We start from the raw sequence: 15,518 nt of genomic DNA on the forward strand, positions 1-15,518 counted from the left end.
AGAACTCTTTTGGCAGTTGCTGCTGTCAAGCATTGGCATCTCCATCAATTGGATGTTAATAATGCATTTCTCCATGGCAATTCAGATGAAGAAGTCTATATGTCCTTACCTCCTGGCTTTGCTAAAAAGAGGGAGTCAAAAGTTTGCAGGCTACACAAGTCACTTTATGGTTTAAAGCAATCTTCGTGGCAATAGTTTGCCAAATTTTCTTCTACCTTGCTTGAGTTCGGTTTTGTACAGTCCAAGGCTGATTACACTTTGTTTACTCGATCATTGGCAAATTCATTCATTGCTATCTTAGTCTATGTTGATGATATAGTTGTTGCCAGTGACAATTCAGCTGCAGTTTCCATATTCATTCACATGCTTAATAACAAATTCCAGCTTAAAGATCTTGGACAGTTGAAGTATTTCTTTGGTTTGGAAATAGCTCGCAATGAGCTTGGGATATCTGTTTGTCAGCGAAAGTATGCCTTAGACATCCTTGAGACTACTGGTTTGTTAGCTTCGAAACCAGCCAAAGTTCCAATGGATCCTAATGTGAAATTCTCTAAAGATTCTAGACAACTCCTAGATGACCCTACCTCATATAGATGACTTGTTGGCAGACTACTCTATCTCACCATTAGTTGTCTTGACATTTCTTTTGTTGTTCAGGTTTTAAGTCAGTTTATGGATAAGCCACGAGTTCCTCATCTCGATGTAGCCACTCAAGTTCTCCGCTATATTAAAGCCTCTCCAGCTCAGGGACTGTTCTTTCCAGTCATCTCTAGCCTACAACTTAAAGCATTTTGTGATTCAGACTGGGCTAGTTGCTTGGATTCTAGACGTTTAGTCATAGGTTTCTGCGTCTTTCTTGATAGTTCTTTGATTTCTTGGAAATCTAAGAAACAAACTACAGTCTCCCGATCTTCTGCTGAGGCTGAGTACAGAGCAATGGCATCCACCTGCTATGAGGTTGTGTGGCTTCAAACTCTTCTCCACGACCTGCAAATTCCCTTCCAAACTGCTCTCTTTTATTGTGAAAGTAAAGTTGCTCTTCACATTACGGCCAATCCTATTTTCCATGAGCGTACCAAACACATTGACATCGATTGTCATGTGGTTCATGAGAAAATTTAATCCGGTGTTTTTCGCACTTTTCATGTTTCCTCTCAACACCAGTTGGCTGATATTTTTACAAAGGCTCTTCCTTCCTCTCCTTTTCAATCATTAATATTCAAGATGAGTATTCATAATATTTACTCTCCTTGACATTTTTATGAATCTCATCGTGAGGGGGCGTATTGAATATACTCAATCAACTGAAGTCTGCGCAACTGCACTGAGAAGAAACTGCACTGATGAGTTAAATACTAAAGCTGCTACAATAAGCATAGCAGTCGGTTAGAGTAGGCATAGTAGGTGGTTAGATTCTGTTGTAAAGTTTGGTATTAATCTGTTGTTTATAACTGATTTTGTTACTATACTAAATATATGTTATAAATACTGGGTCAGTTAAGTCAATTAATAAGAAGAAAATCAGTTAACACTTTCATTTCTAATAGAAATAGGATCATTTACTATGACTTAGTTAAGGTGATCAAACCAATTAAATTACAAAATAGATAATAATTAATATATAATAATATTGTGATTAGTCATATAACATCTTGAGATTCAGAAAATTATAGATGATGCAACTAGTAAATACATTTGTCATCATGTCAACATATATGAACTCAATTCGTGTCAATTCCTGTTCTTATAAATTAATCTATCTATGCGAGTAGAACTTTCGCAAGCGAGCATACAGGACTAAAGCTAGGAAGGTGCCAAACAGACAAACTGAACCCCAGATGATAAAAGTGTTCCCGTAGCATTGCATCCCCATGCACTTGCCATATCCATCACCTTCCCTGTGATAAATAAGTGCTGCGGAGTAGCCAAAAATGAAGGACCCTATTGGGATATTGGCAACCACAACATTGTGGTTGACACTGAAATTCCTAGTGCCGAAAAGCTCAGTTGTTGTTGAGACAGAAATGGAAGTGATTGCCCCGGTACAAAGACCTATAATAGCAGTGCTGATGTAGAGGGAGATATATGCTGTGTTGAGAAGTAAGAAGAAAGCTCCTGCCACTGGGGCCATTAATGCTGCTATACAAGCTGCCGGTCTTGATATCAAATTATACCTACTCCTGAACAAAAATTGAAATGAAGCCTTTAATCACCGGAAAACACATGGAAATTCTTGGTTTGCATGCACCAAGGGGAGGCATATAGCACTGAATTAATAAATCTATGCCCTTTATGATTTTAGAAAAGAACAGGATGAAAATCTTTTCCTTCGCCCAAATTTTGTAATATCAAGCAGACCTTAGAACAGAGAAATTATAGGTTGAATTACGTACCTTGACAAAAGGTAGTCCAATAAAGATGGCATGAGACGGCCAAAGAACCCAAACGAGGAAGATAAAGAAACTAGAGAAGACGTCCCTGAGAACCCACGAGACTCAGCTATTTGTCCCAAGTTGTTCGAATAAACTAGACCAAGTGTTGCACCAGAGAAATACACGAAGAAATACAACCAAAAATCAACTCTTTTTAACATCAACATCACCCCAATTTCCTCTTTCACACCCACCTCATTTTCCCTTCTATGATCATCGCCCTCTTCAATCCCACTCTCTATCCTCTCAACACGATCATCACCAACGTTCTTCTCCATATAAACATTCATGATCTCTCCATTTAACAACACTTCTCTGATTTTCTCTGCAATGGGAATTGCAAGTGGGGCTAACAGGAACACTGAGATACCAATTACATTGCCTAATGGAGGTATCCTACTTGGTAAGGATCCCAAACTGCTGATAACAGCATAGATTCCTGTGACTATAGTTATCAAAAACATGACTATGAACCCAGCTTTCATGTTCTCGCTTGTTCCAACATTAACATCCCTAACAAACGGTGCAGCCAGCACACAAACTACTAAAGGTGATATGGAGTTGAGAAGGAGATAGGCTCCTGCTCTTTTATCAGGAGAAAAGAACAAGGCATCAACAAGTACTGTGTAGATTTTAGCACTTAATCCTTGATAGCTAGTGGTTAATCCTACAGAAACTTGGCGATCAGAAGGGAAGTTTTGGATGATAACAACATAACAAACGGTGTTGATCCAACAAATACTATTTCCTGCCAAAACAGTGAGCAAAAAAATATGGGCATAAGAAAGAGAAGAAATTTGGTGTGTTATGAAGAGATATTGCAAACCATAACCACCGAAACCAAGAGTCGAACCAATCAAGAGAACTAGCCATAGTGGAAGGTATAGAGCAGCCATGCCAGACAAGAAACCAAATAGTTTCCCAGCATCCGAGGCAAACGAAAGGTTGTTTAGCTCAGCTTGAGACATAGAGAGGAGTTCTTTGAGCTGTGGGGAGTAAGCTGGAAAGGTTGTGTTTGTTCCATTGACAGACTGAAGCCATATGATAACCACTAGGGTTAGCCATTGAAGGGCGTTTGAAGACATCGCTATAGGTTTAAGGTTAATTAGAAATGGTTCGAAATTGGTCATTAATTTATAGGAGTGTGAATCTTGTAAATACATCTACGTACGCTATATAACTGTACAGACACCACCTGAACTGTGTTCTTTAACGACCACTTGCCAAGGTAAACTTGCTGTATTATATCCATTCAACCTTGACAAGATTTTATTCGAACTTTACCAGGTTTCCATGTTTGACATTGCACATTGTCATAAAAGACATGTTGAAAAAAAAGGCTCCTTTCTATAAATTTCTTTAAAAATATTATAAATAAAAATTAGTGCACTTTCTAGAATTTGTTTATATAATATTATAAATAACTAGCCACTGTCGACATAGTTAGACATGACAGCTAATCTGTGCAACTAATTAGGAAGGTAGGGTTTAGTCCACTATCCAATTTGTAATCTAGTCCAAGGATATATTGAAATTAATTTGAAATACTCCATATAGTATGAGACCAATTCTATGTTGGCAGCATATATATACACATCTCACACAACATAGCATGTTGCATCCAATGTCAAGATTGAAATTTGAAAGATTCCATACGTACGGCATGTGAATCATCTAAAGATTAAAAAAAAGAGGTTTGAGTGTATAATTTGTATTGTGATAGTGATTATTTTTTAAAGTATTTTTTTATTTGAAAATGTATGTAAATAATTTTTTTTAAAAAAAATATTATTTTTAATATCAACACGTCAAAACAATATAAAAAATCAAAAAAAATTAAAGAAAAAAATTTATTTTTTTTTATAAAAACACTTTATAAACAAGGCCCAAGTACACTCCAAACCTAAAATAATAACATAGATAAAACAAACCATTTTCTATTTTTATCATGCAAGACAAACAGTTAATTAACTCTATTTTAGCGAGTGTTATTTCAAAATGCAGTGCATGGTGTTAACATCATAGTGATGTTTTTGTTATTATTATTTATTCAATTTAATTATTTTTTAAATGAAAGATTGTTTGAAAAACAATTTGAAAGAAAAAAAAGAACCACGTTAGCTTCCGTATCGAATTCAAACATTAAGCAGAAGAACAAATCAAAACGCACGACATTGATATTTCCTTAACTATATAAGGTTGTCTCCCGTATGAAAGTCAATACCACATATTAAAACAAGCTATTCTTTTCTGCCTAAATCTATATCATGTTTCCCACATTAAATTTTGTCCAATTTGATATGACAATTATACATGCACACACACGGGAAACTCCATCAAATGCTAATGTGCAGACTGCAGATCACTTTTCCTCCTATTGTTAAACCTACATTTAGCAACTTGATTAGATTCATAATTATAGCCAAAAACTAGATTACATCACAAAAAAGAAAAAGACAAAAGAAATAAACACCTCACAGAAACATGTAACTAAACTTTTTGACCCAAAAAATCGAAGCAAGAATAAAAGCCGCAAGGTGGTATCATTTGATCTCTAAAGGATTATATTGGTCAATTTGAATAGTTGCTATAATCTTTGACTTCAAAACTCTAAATTAAGATGTGATTTTTAACCTTATTTTTTATTGGTTGGTCTTTTAATTTAAGTTTTTTGTTAAAAATTTCAGCTATATAAACTCTGATCTTTATAAAAATCCTAAATATATCATGAATTGAATTAATTTATGTTTTTTAATTCCTCCATATAATCTTTCTTATCTTGTGCAGCCCTCGTATTTTTAATGGTACGCATTATTTATAATATTCTCATTACTATATATATATATATATATATATATATATATATATATATATTAAAGAACTCTAAAACGCGTGGGGAAAGTACTGTAGCTTTCCCCACGGTTTTCTCCGCCAAGATATATATATATCGTCTCTGCATTGTATCGCAAAATATATTGTTACTGTTGAAGTTTGAAAAGACAGACATCATCATGCCAGCGTCTTAAATGCTTTGAACAATTACACTTATTTTTCTTCTGTGAGGCTTATAGAGTTCAGGATATGCTGAATGATTTGACATGTAATCACCTTTCGAATAATTAAAATGCCATGCAAAGAAACAATGAGCCTACACGTCTTCAAGTTTCATTTGGACAATATCGAATTAGCCAGTGTTTTTTTAATGGTGCATTAAATGTTTTCAGGCTTTATTTGGAATAAAGTCAAGTTGGCTAATCTTCTTTAGTGGTGCATTAAATGGATGTGGCATTGGCATCATTATTCACAGAGGCTTGCCCCCGTTTTCATTGTTTCCTGTTCAATTTTCGTTGTCATTTCTATTCTGGTTAGTGTGGTTTCTGATTGTCTAATTGCATGCGATGGTGCTCTTTTGAAATGGTATTTTTAACGACACAGTTCTCTCAGCTCCCGCCTCTCTTATAGTCTTTGAAGGTGTGTTTTCCTACAACTTTTGTTTGTTCAGTATTCGGGTGGCCATCATTTGTTGTGCTTTCCTTTGCAGTTCGTTGTTCCTTTATCATATCGTCTTTCAGGAGAAGGCTTGGACTTCAAGGTTAGAATATGTTCCTCTTAGTTGTTTTTAAGATTGTGTTGTGAAAAGTGGCTATGCTCATCTTGATGTCTGCATGTTTTGCATTGCCTCTGCTCTGTCATATTATGAAAAGTAGTCTTCTGTTTTTTTTGCATTGCCCATTAAGTGTCTTTACATTTATGTCTCATTCTGCTATCGTTGCCATGTTCTTCAAAAAAGGGGCTTCTCTCTTTTCTCTTTTCTTTGTGCTTTGTGTGATTCTGCAGTCTGTCTTCGTTTCATCAAGTCCTGGTGCATATCGTTTCATGTTCTGCTCTTTGGCCGTCGTCGTGCGTTCATGTCAGGTGCATCTGTGTCACACCATATTCTGGGTTCTGTGCGTTTCTTTGTCCAACAGCTGTGCATGATGATTAGTTTTGCAACAAATAGCATCACGGCCAATTGTGTTTCTGCATACCAATTCTTATTCTTTTGCCAAGCTTCTGGAACTTCTTTTGTTGTTTTTGTATAAAATTTACAGGCATGTTTTTTAATTACATGTCGCAATATAGGATGCCATATCGTTTTTGTAATGAATAAGGTAGCTGTTATGGCATACAAATATTACTCAGAAATCGTTCGGTGCTGGAAGTAGACCATTACAGTATGTTGGTCATGTCTTTTTTGTTTTTAAGTAAGTAAGAAGCCATGAAGACCCAAGCAAAGCATCTCAGGCTCTCGCTTTCAGAGAAGGTGTGCGGGAAGCTTAATTACGAAGCTATGCTGATATCTATCTAAGAGCTCATGTTCAAGGGAAAGGGCGGACCTGGGACCTGTGGTTTGTAAAGGATGGAATGGAGCCAGAAAACGAACAAGAAGCACACTTGAAGGTCACTCTTTGTCTTCTTTCCTGGAATAAACTCACTGTAGTACAGTGGGAGGACCCCCTTTGATAGCATGCTACTCGCACCTGTAAGAAGAAGAGCGACAACAGGAGAGTAGGATTCAGTAAACTAATTCTTCAAATATTGCTGCTAGAGAGATGCTGGTCATGTGAGCTGCATGCCATTTGTTGGATCCAAATAAGGTCACAGGACATCCGGATACAACTATAATGATGTTTGATATATGGAGGACAATGACAAAGAAGCCGTAGAGAGGAGGGAATAAACGGAGATAAAGGGTGACAATCGAATATGGAACTAGAGGCTACACACAAGAGAATGTAGTTGCATATGGTGAAAAATTTATCCGTTGAATGCTAGGATTCAATCACTGGACTGGACAAGGTTTGTGATTTTTGATGACATTCATTTGACAAAACTGATGATTTGTTGTAATGAGAAGCCGGACTTTCAAGATTGAGATACAACGTTTTAGTTGTTTTTTTTTTTATTGTGGCTGATTTGTTGAAAGAAAAATGGGATGGCAAATATATATATGCAAGGACTAGAAATTGGTGCAACAGGAAAGTGACAGTTCAAGAGCTAAAGATCCAAATCTTGGTCGGCATACATCTTCAGTGCTTGCTTGCTCCTTAGCTTCTTCCTTTTGGAACCGCTCTGCTAAGTTTGCTTCTTGAAACTCCATCGGAGATGCGATTCATAGAACTGTAGGGGCACGGTGTATGTAGGGATAATAAAAAGGAAAGTATGGGCGGTCACTATGCAAGCAACAAAAAGAGGCAGCCATCGCTCATTAACTGTTCTTTCATGCTGGTTTTTAAACAATTTAAATGGTCGTTCATTCCTGGTGGCAAGAACAAACTTGCTTTGCTCATAAGTATTGATTTCCAGAACACATATGATTCATCATATTCAATATTAATTTATATATCTTTCTCACCATCAGAATTGAAGCTTGGATTATATTATAGTCATTAGGACATGTTTTAGTTTTGTTTTTTTAGGTGTGGGAATTACTTTTTCCATTCTGCTTGACAGAAAAATAATTTTTCGCACTGTATTATTTTACATCTGATGTGAAAAGAGAAATTCAAAGTATTCGTTGATATGTACAAATAAACACTTCTCTTGATGACTGTCATACATGTGTTAATGGTGTTGGTGACATTTGATGAAATAACATGGCACTTCTACTTTTATGATGAGGTTGGATTAGTTATCATTGTTCGTTTGAGGCATGAGCCTGCAACAGATTTTACATGCCTTATGATCATATAAAGAAAGTTAGTCACAGGTCCTTAGTGTTTTTAGCAATGTTTGCATAAGTCAAGCTATGGGTTATAGTATAGTTTCGAAAATAAAAACAATTTCTTATCCTATGTTTTAATTTAAAAAAAAACATTGCACTACACAGGACAATGTCATGAAAAAAATTACAAAAATTGTTCTGAGTTTTCTTCTCTTTTTTCCTTTGGTTGTTTTTTTTTTTAAACAGCTTGCTGAGATTGTGATCTTTATTTCTATTACCTGAACATGTTGCCTGATCTTTTATTTTTATTTTTTTTAATTTTTTCATGTCTTATTCTCTAGGTCTTATAATGCATGTTTGTTTGTTTTTATTCTTGCACATATTAATCAAAATTTAACTTTGTTTTTCAGATCTTTTAAGGCAGCCACTTTTATTGATCATCGGTGTTTTCTCAGGTTTGTTTTTTGCGTTTCTGTTCTTTACTTTATGCATTTGTATTTCCTTGCATGCTTAATCATGATTATGGTAATTCTATGTTTAGCAACACATAATGCCCTTTTTTTTTAATTGCTTGGTCTTTCATTGTTATATCTTCATGATTTCCTTTTTTTTTAATTGCTTGGTCTTTTATTGTTATATCTTCATGATTTCCTGAATCGAGGAGTTGTGTTCTTAGCTAAGCCTGTCCTATCATCATGTCTGATAATATATCAAAGATTTCAGTCTAATGTACTTCCTTCACCTTGCAAGCCAATAAATCTTTGGCCAGCATTTAATTTCATTGTGTTTTGTTTTTTAATTACTTATTATTCCTATGTTTACATGATTTCTTTAGAAAGCACATGTCATTAAGATTTTCTCTATCCCTGTGTTTTCCTTCACTTAGACATCATCATGTTCTCATCAAAGTTTTTTTTCCCTTTTATTTAACTTCGTTTTTAAATTCCATGGTTTCTTTAGAGCAACAACATGGCAAGTCCTGACGGACATGTTCAACCGGATCAGTATATACCGTCATCTCAATCCTCACAATTTGTTTTGAATGACTATGAAACCCCCGTTCATAGAATCTTGCTATCTGATAACCCAGGCTCTTCAAATACACCACCTGCTCCACAGCATACTCAAGGGGTTGGCACTTTAGTCTGTTCACGCCAGCACATAGATATAGAAACCACCTTCTCCTTATCAAGCAACATAGTGCAAACTGAAAGTAATGACATTAGTGCAGCAAGGCTATCCAATCCTCCACAATCTACCGCCCTTGCTTCATTTCACTGTAGTGATGTAGTTTCAAGCCATGAATCTGAAGGATTCTCTGAGCAAACCGTTAATCATCAATCTACTATAAGCCAAGCATCATATCAGAAAAAAAAAAGACGTATGTAATCCAATCATGTACCTTTTATGGCCATTTTTGCTTTCTTTCTAATTACCTTTTTTTTATCATTCCTTCAAGTATCTTAGCTTCATTTTTTTCCAGGTTATTTAATTGAATACATTGATTTTGGCGATAAAACATACAAGTGTAAACATTGCAACGCTCTTTTTTGGTTGCAAGAACGCTTGGCCCGTTCATCCAAAACAAACCCATGCTTTACACTTTGTTGTAATAATGGGAAAGTTGTGCTTCCTGCTCCACAAGAAACACCTAACTACCTTGATAACCTCCTTAACCCAAACAATGGTTCATTGTCCAAAAAATTTCGGCGTGAAATTCGTGCTTATAACTCAATGTTCGCTTTCACGTCCATGGGGGCTGTGGTTGATCATTCTGTTAATTCTCGACCTGGATCTTATGTTTTTAAGGTCAATGGATACTGCCACCATTTTATGGGTTCTCTTCTTCCCATGGATAATAAAGGACCCAAATTTGCGCAGCTTTATATTTTCGATACAGATAATGAAGTTTCTAACCGGTTGCAACCATTCTGCAATGAAAATTTTCAATCAATCTTGGATAGTGAGATTGTTGTTGGTCTTATCAGTATGCTTGATTCATCAAATCAATTAGTTCGTTTGTTCCGTCATGCTAAACAAAGGTTTGGGGATGTTGACGTTCCAGAATTCAAGCTTCGGTTAATTGGTAAAAGAGATGATGACTCAAGGCAATACAATGATCCTTCTTTAAATGACATTGGTGGTTTGGTTGTTGGGGACATTGGTCATTGTCGATCTGATCGAGACATAATTATTGAAAGTTTATCTGGAACACTTCAAAGGATCTCAAAGCTTCATCCAAAATTTATGTCCCTTCATTACCCACTTCTTTTTCCATATGGTGAGGATGGTTTTCACACTGATATTCCATTAGCTCACCAAGAGCAGCAACCACCTAAAAAAAGACAAAAGGTTTCAATGAGGGCTTATTATGCTTATCTCATTCATGAAAGAGAAAAACAAGAAAGCACTCTCATAAAAGGCGGGCGATTGTACCAACAATTTTTGGTTGATGCATTTGTTAATGTTGAAGAAGAGCGTTTAGATTTTATACGTGCAAACCAAGAAAATCTTAGAACTGAGCATTACAAAGGAATACATGATGCTGTTACTAGAGGTGATATTGATGGATCAACTACAGGGAAAATTATACTTCCATCGTCTTTAACAGGAAGCCCTAGGTATATGGTTAATAATTACCAAGATGCTATGGCCATATGTAGATGTTATGGGAATCCTGATCTTTTTATCACATTTACCTGTAATGTTAATTGGCCTGAAATACACCGAGAAATTAAAAAAACAAGGAGCTATCAGCCTGAGGACAAACCTGACATCATCGCAAGGGTATTTCATTCCAAGCTGATTGATATGATCTCATTCATTAAGTCCGGAAAACCTTTCGGACGGACGATTGCTGGTATTTCTTTTTCATTTCTTAAATTTCAAGTTTTTTTTATCCTTCTGCAAACATCTGTTTTTACTTCTTTACTTGCATTCTCTTCTTAGATGTTTGCGCTGTGGAGTTTCAAAAAAGAGGTTTGCCGCATACTCATTTGTTAATTTGGCTGGCTCCTGAATTCAAATTCCGTTCGCCTGAGGATGTTGACTCTATTATTTCAGCTGAAATACCTGACAAGCATCAAGATCCTATTTGCTTTGAGATAGTTTCAAAATTTATGATGCATGGTCCATGCGGCGCTGCAAATCCAAAGGCTCAATGTATGGAAAAGAATAAATGTTCGAAACAATTTCCAAAAAAAAACAAAGATGCAACCACCTTTGGTGAGAATGGCTTTGTTTACTATAAACGACGCATGCAGCCTATGGGTCACATTGTTAAGAATGGCATTTCCCTATCAAATTGTCATGTTGTCCCGTACAACAAAGAGCTTTTGCTTCGATACAATGCACACATTAATGTTGAAATTTGTTGTCAATCTCTGCTTATCAAGTATCTTTTTAAGTATGTTAGCAAAGGAGCTGATCGATGTAGAATGGTTATGAAAAAAGATACTGATGATGAAATACAAGCTTATCTGAATTGTAGATTCATTTGTCCATATGAAGCAGTATGGCGTTTATTCCAATTCCCAATCCATTCAAGGACCCCAGCTGTTGAAAGACTTCAAGTCCATCTGCCATTACAACACCATGTGTTTTTTTCAGGTAATCAATCCTTATCATCAGTTCTTGGAAGACCTGGCATTAATAAGACAATGCTTACAGAGTGGTTTGAGCGCAATAGAGTTGATGTCAATGCACGAGATCTCTTTTACTCACAATTTCCAAACAGGTATGTTTGGGATCCTAAGCAAAAAGAATGGATTATTAGATCACGTGGATTTTGCCTTGGTCGCATTGTGTATGTCCATCCTGCAGCGGGGGAGTTGTATTTTCTTAGAATGTTGCTTAATCATGTTAGAGGAGCTAAGAGCTTTGAAGACTTGCGGAAAGTCTCTGGTACAATCTTTCCAACTTTTCAGCTTGCATGCAAGGCTTTGGGGCTGTTAGGAGATGATAAAGAATGGTCGGATGCATTTGGTGAAGCTATTCCAACAGCTTCTTCTCCGCAGCTAAGACAACTTTTTGTTAATATTATTATGTTTTGCGAGGTTGCTGATCCAAATTGTCTTTTCAATCACTTTTGGCATTGTATGCATGATGACATTGAATATCATCTAAGATCTTCTTTCTCAATGTTGAACGTTCGTTTATCTAATGACGAACTTAGGAACTATGTGTTGTATAAGCTTGAACAACTTTTAAATGCTTCCGGGACATCATTAGAAGATCATAAACTTCCAATGCCAAATGGTCACTTGATGGACGAAGTCAGGAACAAACTTTTAAGAGAAGAGCTTGACTATGATCTTACTGAGCTTAGAAATAACCATTCATTGGCTATGCCACTTCTTAATCCATGTCAAAGAAACATTTATGAATCTATTGTTACATCTATACTGCAAAAGAGACAAGCGCTCATATTTGTTCATGGTCATGGTGGAACAGGGAAGACTTTTTTATGGCATACAATTATTAATCGAGTTAGATCTGAAGGTTTAATTGTTCTTGCTGTTGCCTCATCTGGAATAGCTTCTCTTTTATTACCTGGAGGCCGAACAGCCCATTCTAGATTTAAAATTCCATTAGAAGTTAGTGAGAGTTCAACATGCGAGATTAAACACAACACTCACCTTTCACGACTGCTAGAGAAGACATCACTCATTGTTTGGGATGAGGCTCCAATGAATAATAGATTCTGTTTCGAAGCTTTGGACAAGTCTCTACGAGATGTTCTTAGACTTAACAATCCATTTGGTGGCAAGTCCGTCTTATTGGGTGGGGATTTTCGACAAATTCTTCCTGTTATACCTGGAGGAACAAAAGAAGAAATTATTAATGCTTCTTTTACTAGCTCATTGCTTTGGTCTGCATTCACATTCCTCACTTTGAATCAAAATATGCGGCTATCAGCTGATGGTTTAAGCCCAGCTCAAAAAGAGGAACTTAGACAATTTGCTGAGTGGATCCTTTTAGTTGGTGATGGACAAATATGTGATTTGCCTGTTTCAGATGATCATGATGCAGCATTTATCAAAATCCCATCTGAGCTTCAAGTTCAAGTAATCGATTCTCCAATTGCAGCTATTGTCTCTGCCATATATCCTGACATTGAAAAGTCTTATCTTGACCCATTCTATTTTAAAGACAGGGCAATTGTTACACCGAAAAACCTGACTGTTTCTGAGATTAATAATTTTATCCTTGATGTTATACCCGGTCATAAATACAACTTTCTTAGTTGTGATTCTATTCAAACAACTTCTGGTGATATTGACAACATTGACTTATTGTATCCAATTGAATTTATCAACCAGCTTGACTTTAATGGTGTGCCCCAGCACAGTATTTCTTTGAAAATTGGCACGCCAATTATGTTACTTCGGAACCTCAATCCCTCTGCTGGTTTATGTAATGGGACAAGGCTTATCGTTACACAGCTTGCCAACCGAATCATTGAGGCCCAGATTATTACAGGTTCTAACATTGGAGATCGAGTTTTTATTCCACGGATTATCTTTCCAATTAATGATAAAAAATGCCCCTTCACAATCAAACGAAGACAATTTCCTATTAGGCCTTGCTATGCTATGACTATTAATAAAAGCCAAGGGCAATCACTTAAGGTTGTTGGTCTCTTCTTGAAAGAACAAGTTTTCAGTCATGGTCAATTATATGTTGCTTTGTCAAGAGTTACATCAAAGAATGGGCTAAGGATTATTTCCTTCGATCATGAAGGAAAACCATCATGTTATGCCAAAAACATTGTTTACAAAGATATCATTCAATTATTACCAAAAGGTAATCTTTGCATTCATTTTTGTATCTTTTGTGTGTTACAATTTTCTGTTCATACCCTTGAACATCTATGAGTCTTCTTGCAACATAAACAAAAAAAAAATCAGTCTCATGCCGCTCTATTTTTCATAAAGTCTTTTCATGCTTTTTCAGGTTAGTCTCTCGCTTCGTCTGCTGTTTGTTTTTCTGCTTTGGATCGACGAATTTGCTCCCTGCCTTTGCTGTTTCATGTAAGTGTTCTTTTTTTCTTCACAACCCTTGGTCCATGCAATGCACATCTCATACATTTTGTCAATATTGCTGCCTACAAACAACAATCCAAATCTTTTTTGCATTTCCAGATCACAATTTTTTTTTTCCATATTCCACATTTATATTCAAGAGATCCTTGCTCCTAACAAAATAACTCTTTGTGTCAGATAACAAATGCTAGCCTATGAGATTTGTTGTTGCTACTTCATAGAAATATCTTGCTCCTTTGATTAACTATATTTGATCAGAATTTTAACTTATTAAATAAATATATAAAAACTATGCGTATGGTTCCTATGATGCTTATGCTATCTTTCTATTCTCCGCTGAAAATAAAAATACTCATCAGCAAAACATGATAGCCATGGCGAGCCTATAGATTAGTGGCCATTAACTTCATAAGCTTTCTCTAACAGTCAATTAAGAGCAGGATGGCACAAATATAAAATTAAAATCACAAATCACTCAAACGCACCATCTTCTTCCTTTAGTAAGAATTGCCACCTTTAAACCTGACAACCCACTTGATAAAATCGTATGAACAAAAAATGAAATGATTTGAAGGTGGTCTCATTCATGATCGTCATCTTTTAATTTACCTTAGTGTTTAACTCTCTTTCTCTGATTCACCTACAAATACATCATCATTAATGGCACACCCTCATTATTTCGTTATCAAATTCCATTACATCTCTTTTTACTAATGTCCTTACAGGGTTTTAGTTGAAATAATACATTAATCAAAAATTTGTTTCGTGATTTTAAGGACCAATTTATGTCCATTCTCTTACCTTCCCGACCAAATAAAAGAATTTCACGTGTCTTAAATTTTTTTACCCTTTTCACAATCTTTGTGTTGCCACAGAAATTACATGAGTTAACGTTTTTTCCATGTAATAAATGAACACACAAATTGTTCAAAAACTTAATCTACAGGACCAGTTAATCAGTGAGGATTATTTCTTTCTGTTTTCATATATAAAACCATATTTTTTTCATCATAATTCTTTCTATTTTATGTATAGACATGTCTTAAATACTTTGAGCAATTATGCTGTCATTTTTTCTTTCTTTGTAATTAGCTTTTCTTTTCCTTCTGTAAAATTTATAGACTTCAAGCGAATAATGAATTATCTAACATCTCACCATCTTTAAAATTAATAAAAAAGGCATCCAAATAGGAAATACACTTAAACATCTTCAGGTTTCATTTAGACAACATCCAACCAGTAACTCTTTTTTCATAATACATTGAATCCCTTCAGGTTCCATTTAGATAGAATAAAGCCATACTTTTTGCATGAAAGTTGTCTCTTGTGGCCCTTTGT

At 35.6% G+C, this 15,518-nt stretch overlaps 1 protein-coding gene across 1 annotated transcript; it reads right to left on the reverse strand.

Annotated features, from left to right (window-relative positions):
- Positions 1-1,756: 1,756 nt before the first annotated feature.
- On the reverse strand, positions 1,757-3,517 carry LOC133668399 (protein NUCLEAR FUSION DEFECTIVE 4-like). Its single transcript, XM_062088212.1, has 2 exons — positions 2,394-3,517; positions 1,757-2,156 (listed from the first exon to the last, which is right to left on the reverse strand). The coding sequence occupies exons 1-2, from the start codon at positions 3,515-3,517 to the stop codon at positions 1,757-1,759; spliced, it is 1,524 nt and encodes a 507-aa protein (XP_061944196.1).
- Positions 3,518-15,518: the final 12,001 nt, after the last annotated feature.

This window comes from Populus nigra, chromosome 11 (genome assembly GCF_951802175.1).
Source record: "Populus nigra chromosome 11, ddPopNigr1.1, whole genome shotgun sequence".
NCBI lineage: Eukaryota > Viridiplantae > Streptophyta > Magnoliopsida > Malpighiales > Salicaceae > Populus > Populus nigra.

Bases quoted from the DNA above. Each gene is read 5' to 3' on its own strand.
- LOC133668399 (XM_062088212.1), bottom strand. From the start codon at position 3,517: ATGTCTTCAAACGCCCTTCAATGGCTAACCCTAGTGGTTATCATATGG. The intron at 2,157-2,393 runs GTACGTAATTCA...TTTGATATCAAG, and splicing joins TTGGACTACCTTTTGTCAAG to ACCGGCAGCTTGTATAGCAG.